This window comes from Palaemon carinicauda, chromosome 9 (genome assembly GCF_036898095.1).
Source record: "Palaemon carinicauda isolate YSFRI2023 chromosome 9, ASM3689809v2, whole genome shotgun sequence".
NCBI classification, from domain to species: domain Eukaryota; kingdom Metazoa; phylum Arthropoda; class Malacostraca; order Decapoda; family Palaemonidae; genus Palaemon; species Palaemon carinicauda.
In genome coordinates this window covers 126931179-126939777 of record NC_090733.1, presented here as the reverse complement: position 1 = coordinate 126939777, position 8599 = coordinate 126931179, and the positions used below count along the sequence as shown (strand labels likewise).

General features: G+C 34.0%; 1 protein-coding gene across 1 annotated transcript in view; it reads right to left on the bottom strand.

Moving 5' to 3' along the window:
* Positions 1–232: 232 nt before the first annotated feature.
* Positions 233–8599, bottom strand: part of LOC137646622 (terminal uridylyltransferase 4-like) — a 35723-nt gene continuing 27356 nt past the window's right edge. Inside the window, exons 7-12 of the mRNA XM_068379730.1 lie at positions 6306–6456; positions 5868–6057; positions 5314–5461; positions 4957–5142; positions 4557–4708; positions 233–343 (exon numbers count right to left, since the gene is read on the bottom strand). Of these exons, the coding sequence (XP_068235831.1) occupies positions 233–343; positions 4557–4708; positions 4957–5142; positions 5314–5461; positions 5868–6057; positions 6306–6456 (938 nt within the window). The remainder of the gene's footprint in view (positions 344–4556; positions 4709–4956; positions 5143–5313; positions 5462–5867; positions 6058–6305; positions 6457–8599) is intronic.

Here is an 8599-nt window from a genome sequence, read left to right as displayed (position 1 = left end):
TTCTTTTCCATGTTATTAGTTACTTTCAAATCTAGCAAGTTAGTTGTATATAAGTTGAGGGTAGGCTGCTCTTCTATGTGCATAAAACTACTAGTCAAAATGGATGACATCATTGCTTCTCAAAAGTGTTAATGAATAAAAGGAAAGCAAACTGACCATGAAACAATTGAGTAGTGCAAGAAGAAAAACACAAATATTTACAATTAGGATAAGCATGCAAGACAACCTTTAACTAATTATATCTACAAGAAGTCACCTTTTCAAGACTCTCCAGAAGCATCTCGCCTTTTCTGGTCTTCTGGCCTAAACCAGCAGAGGCCTTAGACGCGCTGATGGTTCGAGTCTGACAAAACAGGATAGAATACAAAAGTGCAAGAATACAGTGAAGATATTCCAATTACCAATATAAAATAAAGGTAAAATAAGAGCTGAAGTGGCATATTACAAGAAGTTTATATGATTTTAATACCTGGACGAATTCTAAATTAAAAGAAAATTACCAGATACTCTATAGTAGAGGAAATACAAAACTTCACAGTCACCATATATCATTCTACCCATTAAGATTGCATCAACCTTGAAGTAATAGTTACCCTTACATGCAAAAGCAGCACCAAGTTAATTCATAAAAAGCAGAAATATCTATCTAGAAAACCTTTTCAATATTCATGTCCCAGAAAACAATTAGCTCATGTTTCAATAGTTTATAGCACAATAATTCTAGGAAGGTCAAGTGAAAATACATTTTTTAACAAAAATAACTCCTGCTTCATAGTTACCAGCTATAGAATCAGAAATGTTACAGCCTGACTAAAACTGATGGCTGAAACAAACTATCCTATTTACAACTACACTGAATTTTTGAAAGATTTTCATAATAATGTAAATTTATTGTTCAAATGTTTAACAATCAGAATTCATGTCTATATGCATCCAGCATCAGTTTCAGTAAGTAAAATTGGAAAAAAGTTTCTACCAGATTCAAATAGCTTGCCGACGAGTTAACGACTCATCATCACCAAACCTGCTGGACTGGGGTTTTTAAGACCAGCTCAAGCTCGACAATTTCTTGTAGTGTCTGCACCTTCACTATCCTTGTGAGCTAAGGATGAGGGGTTTTGGGGAGCCTATAGGTCTACCTACTGATTCATAAGCAGCCATTGCTTGACCCTCCCTGGTCTTAGCTTGGATGGAGAGGGGGGTTTGGGCTATGATCATATGCATATACTGTAAGGCCAGTCTTCTAGGGCACTGTCCTGCTAGAGCATTACCGCTACCATTTATGAGTAACCTTTAACCTGTGACAGTAAAAGGAAGTGTTTAGACACTTTCTATCAAGTGTTTCTGAATTCACTATAATGTGGGGTGGGGGAGGGTATATGATTTTTTAAATCATTATTTCAATACGCATTGCCAGATCTGTGGTTTTACTCTACTATGAGGGGTAGCCTCTTAATAGCTGGTTACACACTATATTAACCCTTTTACCCCCACCATAAGGTTAAATTTCGAGCACATTTTGCTATATAATTTTTTTAAATTACTCTAAAAAGCTTACTTTTCGTCCTAGAGAGGTCAGGTTGGTCTCATTCTTTTGGAAAAGGCCTGAAGTTTCTCGTAAAATTATCAAAAATATGTAAAAATATGTAATTAACAGTGTTTTGCAAGAACGTACCGGTACGTCCTTTGATGGGGTGAAAGGGTTAAACATCTGAATTGGTAATTATATACTTCAATTTTATCAAATTGAAGAGTGGACTGTAAGAAACTTAATCGATATTCAATTTAAATTCAAAAATAAAATAAAAATTCCTGATAGAAAATGAATGTGCGCATTTATTTGCTGATCTGTTAAGCTGCATACACTGCATATATATAATTACTTACTGTGGTATGTATCTCTCTGATTGACTTGATACAGAGTAAAATTGAACAGTGAAATATTTCTAAAAGTTTTATATTCTGCCTTATATTTGTATTGGTTGCACATTCTCGCACACACACATTTCTATCTTTAGGTATGTGTAAAAGCTATTGCAAGTGTTACTTTGATAAACTTTGCATAATTTTTTCTCTTTCTTTTAACCATATAACAAATTCCCATAAAAGTTAAACAAATCAATGTTAACCCTTTTACCCCCAGGGTATTTGGAAATTTACAACCCTTAACCCCCAAGGGGTTATTTTTTTCCCAGCACATTTTGCAGTATATTTTCTTTAAATTGCTCTAACAGCCTTAATTTTTGTCATAGAAAGGTCAGGTTTGTCTCATTCTCTTGGAAAATGTCTGAATTTTCCAAACAAATTATCAAAAAATATGAAAAACTCATTTTTATAGCATTTTTTTGCAAGAACGTACCGGTACGTCCATGGGGGTAAAGGGATGGCTTTTGTGAAACGTACCAGTACGTCCTTTGGGGGTAAAAGGGTTAACAGTAAGAATGTATTCAGTTATCTCAAATTCATTTCTTGAACAGATATACTCTTATCAGTTTTTCTTGGGCAATCTTTAATCAACCTTACACAGCATGTAGTGAATGGTAAAATCTTTAAATCTTTATTATGTTTAACATTTTCTTAATACAGTATCTTGATATTTGACTAGACTAGATCTGGCTACAAAGAATGCATACACTAATGTATCCAAAGACATCTTGATTGCAATATCTTTATAGACCCTCTCAGTTTTCGGGCCTTGATGCCCGTTTTCCCCCGCTGATGGAAAGGGGAGGAAATTAATGAGCATGTGATAATAACACCAAAAGCAGACTTGCTAAAGAGGGGGATTGGGTGCAGATTGCTCATGAAATACATCATACAGTATTTATAGGGTAAAACAATCATCACGTATCAAAACTAACGCATCAACTCTGTTTTCAGAAACTTTAGCTCTTAAATGCAAGGAAATATTGTCAAGGAAACAGGCTAACTCTCCCCCACATTCTCTTCTGATCTCATAAGGACCTTGAGATAAAAAAGGTATAAGGTACAGAGAAAGGTTGCCAATAGACTTTAAATAACCTATAAAACATTGTGACAGGTTTTTTCATTACCCTTCAAATAGAGATTTTAAATTAAAACATTGGTAAAACGATAAGTAAATTAATTAGTAACTTGTAATCATCTATGAAAATAGTAAATCTTGAGACACAAGAAATGTTCTGAGGTCAGACTTGTGTAAGATTGTAAACTTGAGCCTAATGTTGTGCAGTTGTAAAACATGATTTTACAGAATACCCAATATATATGCACAGCAGTGATTAGACACACGCATAGAGTACATCCATATATCAAAATTGCCTATCACTTGTTTATTGATAGTGATGTATAATTCTTGTAATAATCAATTGGGTATTTAGATAGCATATCAAAAGAGCTATTAAGTACTCAACACTAAATTACAATGATGTCGCTCGATACTAGTGTTCATTTTGATTCAATACGGACTTAAATGATAAATAAAGGTATAATTCTTATTTATTTGCATTCTATACATTAATAATAATGTACTATGTTTGAAAAGGTTATACATTATTGGGCCACCATTTTGGAACAGCCTAACTTTGATCATTTGCTCTTATTCACATTTTGAGTTTTGACGCTTAGCATACCCTTTAAATGCATTACATTACTCCGAATATGAGAGGGATTATTAAAATCGGGAATTCTACAAGGTAATCAGAAAAAACGATGACAATAAGAAGCTCCTACAAAGCAAATTAATCCTAGTATTCAAACAAAATGAGAGAGAGAGAGAGAGAGAGAGAGAGAGAGAGAGAGAGAGAGAGAGAGAGAGAGAGAGCTCTGTATATCATTCTTAAACATCCAGTAAAAATATACCTGATCAATGCAGAAGAAAAGAACTAAAATAAATCATTTACCAACAAAACACTACGACAGAATATCTTTAAGAATGAAGATTATATGGTCTTAGGTCACTTACATGCAATCCAGCCATAATTTAGCAACTTACTACTTCCCAAATACAACAGGTGCAAATCTATACCATTTCCTCATCTCACACACACACACATGCACATCTTGAATTCATGTTGTGTCCTGATTAGTAACGTCACTGCCTGGTGTTTGCCAGTCAGGGGTTCGAGTCAAGCTCAGACTCTTTAGTGCCATTAGTGTCAGCAACCTTACCATCCTTGTGAGCTAAGGATGGGGGGTTTGGGGGAGCCTATAGGTCTATTTGCCGAGTCACCAACAGCTATTGCCTGGTTCTCCCTGGTCCTAGCCTGGGTGGAGAGGAGGCTTGGGCACTGATCATATAATATATGGTCAGTCTCTAGGGCATTGTCCTGCTTGCTAGGGCAATGTCACTGTCCTTTGCCTCTGTCATTCATGAGCGACCTTTAAACTGCAAAATGTCTTATGCATATTACACACATTTGAATTTAGGAAGGTAGACTAAGTCTTTGAAAGAAACGTTGTGCACTAAATGTAAAGTACCCTAAACAGGAAAAGAAAAAAAAAAGAAAACTATAGTACCTTGTAACTATTGAATATAATTGTGACTATGATAATGTATAAAAATATCTAGCTCTTACCTCTTTTACAACTATGTGCTGAAATAATGGCCCGAAAGAAAGTTGAGGAATGGCAAAGTATCTGTAGGTTGTCTTAAAACGATCCACTATATATTCAAACACTAGGTTGCCACTAACAGTTCTTGTTAAATTTCTCTTTTGAAGAAAGGGATCTGAAAAAATAGATAAAAGATTTTCTTCCACATCAAAATCTAATTTCTCAACTTTATTTTTTTATAATTTAGCAATAAAATAATAAAACAAAATTTTTGCATCTTACCCACACTGCATTTTCCAAGAGTTTTATGGAATAACTATTAAAACAATACTTTAAGTGCATATAGCAATTCAAAGATGCTGCAATATAAAGTATTTTGACTAAAGATTCGTACATGAATTATTCATAATCAGCAAGTCTTACCTTCAACTGCAATCTTCTTGCTCCAAGTTTTCTCCGCTCTTGTCATGGGACGCCTCTGACGAACATTAATGACATACTCTGTGATTTTAAAGCCCACAGCATAAAACCTAAACATTTCAAGCCACAGGCGACCAATGCTTTGCGTGTTCCTCCCAGCTTTCCAGGAATCGCCCAAATCTGCTGGTTCTAGAGAAAAAGTGACAAAATGCTTTGTTACAACCAAATATCAATCCATCAATAACCTAACATCCAATGTATTCCTTGAGTTTCATTTCTACATAAATGTCTCAAATGCTTCTAACATAAAATCAATTATAAGCTGAAGGACAATAGCATTCCTAAAGTATTTTTACTTACTGAGGTATGAATCCCCATCTGGTTTTGGATGAAGAGAGTGTAAAACTGGGAGAACTGGTGGACTATGTTGCTGCAAGAAGTGTATCACCATCAAAGGGAACACATGTGGGGGAAGAGTGCCACGGCCCTGGTTGTCAATTTGGCACAACTGAAAACGACAAATACTTGCAACTCTCAATAGTTAAAATACCTTACTGTCTTTAAATCTTTAATATTTGTGTAGAGAATTAATCACAGTATTGAAGAATTTAGGCTTAGCTCTTTATCTGGTTTCTCTTCGTCTTATTTTTTAGAAGTTTTTATAGTTTATATAGGAAATATCTATTTCAATGTTGTTACTGTTCTTAAAATATTTTATTTTTCCTTCTTTCCTTTCCTCACTGGGCTATTTTCCCTGTTGGAGCCCCTGGGCATATAGCCTCCTGCTTTTCCGAGGGTTGTAGCTTAGCAAGTGATAATAATGATAATAATGATGATAATAATAATAATAAAATACACAAAAAAATTATATATCCCATATCTTCAAAATATAAAAACGCAGCTAGAAACTGTACCTGGGCCCAATATCTGAATGCTATTCCTAGAACCAATACCCGAGGGTCAAGGGAAGCATAATCAGCCAAAAGCTGGTTGGTTAACTTCGATGAAGAAGTGTTGCAAGCACCTACCACCACACGCAATCCTGTCTTGACATGTGTAAAGGCCATAGTAGGGAATGAAGAGGAGAGATCGTCAACAACATTTCTGTAAAGAATCATACAAAAAAATGCTAATTTTTTTTTTCAGTTAAACTTCTCTTAAATATTTCAAATAAAATACAAATGAAAATGTATTTGTTTTCTTCATATAATTACATATTTAAAATAATTTTGTGAATGTTTTGATATGTCAACTTGAATCAATTAATAACTAAAATGAATATGAACAACACTTTACTTCTTATTTAAGTAACAGTAGAAACCTTGTCTTAATTTAGAAATAAAATAACTTACTTATACAATGCACTTCTTCCAACCAACTCTTTTACTGCTAACAGGGCAGTAGAAGGATTTAGGTTATCGTCCATTACAACATCAACGTTTATATTGCTATTTTTTAAACAAAAGCCACTTAGTGAGGACCCAACCATCTCTAAGTGGCAACCTACAGAAAAATAAAAGAGTATTTTGAAAAATTTCATTTGAATCATACAAACCCATTACTTATATACAGTCCACATTTTTGGTTTTTATAATGTCCCCCAGTTGTACAGTAGTCTTTTGTCCAAAAAAAAATAAAAGAAGCCCTAAGCAAGTGCAACTCGTAACCCAAAGTTTATAGCAGCTACCTGCTTCACTTTTTTATGACGACTCAAACACAATTACAAGAGACAGCAAGATTGGGGAGGAAATTTATTAAATAAAAAATGGATCTCAACTGAATAACGGATTTCTAAAAACATATGTGTCACCAAAACTAACACATGTATACAGTACTGAACAAATGCTTAATAAATATAACTCTTCCTCCAATACCAGACTTTCCTTCTCCTTAGATTATACCTTAAGTATGTGTATCTACACTCACTAATACTATTAATCCATCATCGCCAAAATGCAAAACAACACTATGACGTGAATGCCTGCATTACGCTAGTTATGTTTTCACCACAGAAATGCCCTCAATATGTTCAGCAATCAATACCATTACAGCATGCTACCACAAATTTGTAATTTTCAGTAACCCAGCAAGTGCTTTAAAACTAGTCTTAAAAATTGTCTTGTTCAACTAATTTTCATTTCATAATTTTATGAAGTTTGTATAAATGGTGAAATTTTAAATACTGCTGTTTCCCTCATAGATCTATAAAGGTCTCTAAAATCTATCAAACTAGATAAAAGGCGCACAAGTGGAATAATGATTCTAATAATAGATATTAATCTAACAGTGGTCTTCATTCTAAAATGAATACATATAATTAGTGTAATATTATCCTGTTTTCAAATAATTCACACTAGTCTGACCCATGCATATCAAACAAATGACCCACATAACCAAATCTCACAGTTCAAACCATACAGAACAATGTTATACTCAACCACATTTTTTAAATTGTCCAGTTTTGAACCCTCAAAGTACATCAAGTATTGGAAATAAATCCTTAACTTATCCATTCACTAAATTTTCAAGTTTAAAGGAGTTGCAATATATAAAAAATATGCAATAAAATAGATGAGAATAAAGTCAATGGCCTAGTTCATTGAAGTAAGATAGATAATCTATTTGAGATTTTTTTTCTAATTTACTATTTAGGCCGCGGGGGCATAAAAACAATTAGAATAGCGCCAACGTTATCCCTGCGTGTCGTAAGAGGCGACTAAAAGGGACGGGACGAGGGGGCTGGGAACCCCCTTTCTTGTATATAATCCTGCGAGACGTCAACAAAGAGATGGAGATGGGGGGAGAGTAACTGCTCCCCACACTCTAGTAAGTTTCATTTGCTCATGTCGGCTACCCCCCAAAATTGGGGGAAGTGCCTTGGTATATGTATGTATGACTATTTAGGAGGGTAATTTTACTCATTTTTCAAAAGTTTCCATATAAGACCTGCTAGCCCTGGAACTCTTAGGGGTTGCAGAATAGCAATATATCCATAGCTCTAACATATGAATGATTAGATCTGAAAGAAACCCTTTACAGAAATAAATCATGTTTGTAGCAGTGTATAATACTGTATCAACTTAGACTTATTTGTCAAATATACTATTTAGATCGTGTGTCTCAGCACAAAACCCAAATATCTGTCGCAAAAGACATGATAAAAGGAATAAAACAGAATATGAAGCAACTGAAGTAATCTGGAAAATGGGAAAAATAGGAAGAGTTCCTTAACTTTACAGGAACAAGTAATAACTATCACTTCATACCATTCTACCCTCATATAGCAGGGTTAAAGCTAAAATTTTCCAATATCTTCAACTCTTATCTTTAACCAATGATATTAAGTTTACATAATATAAAAAAAAATTTTAAGTGATATATATTTTTCCTAAGTATACAAACCTCAGACCTTTAATAAGAGTGTGACTTCAGCGAAGGTGGAATGGCCATTCAAACTTTTTACAAGCTAACCATGCAGTAGTTGCAAATCATGTGGCACAACCATCACTTTCGATAATGCAATGATTTTGTTATTACTAATATTGTTTTACCTGATTTTTCATTAGAACTTCAAAATAAATAAAATGAAGGCGATTCAATATCATGTTTTTCCTAAACACGCCACCGAAAACAGAAACCATTTGTT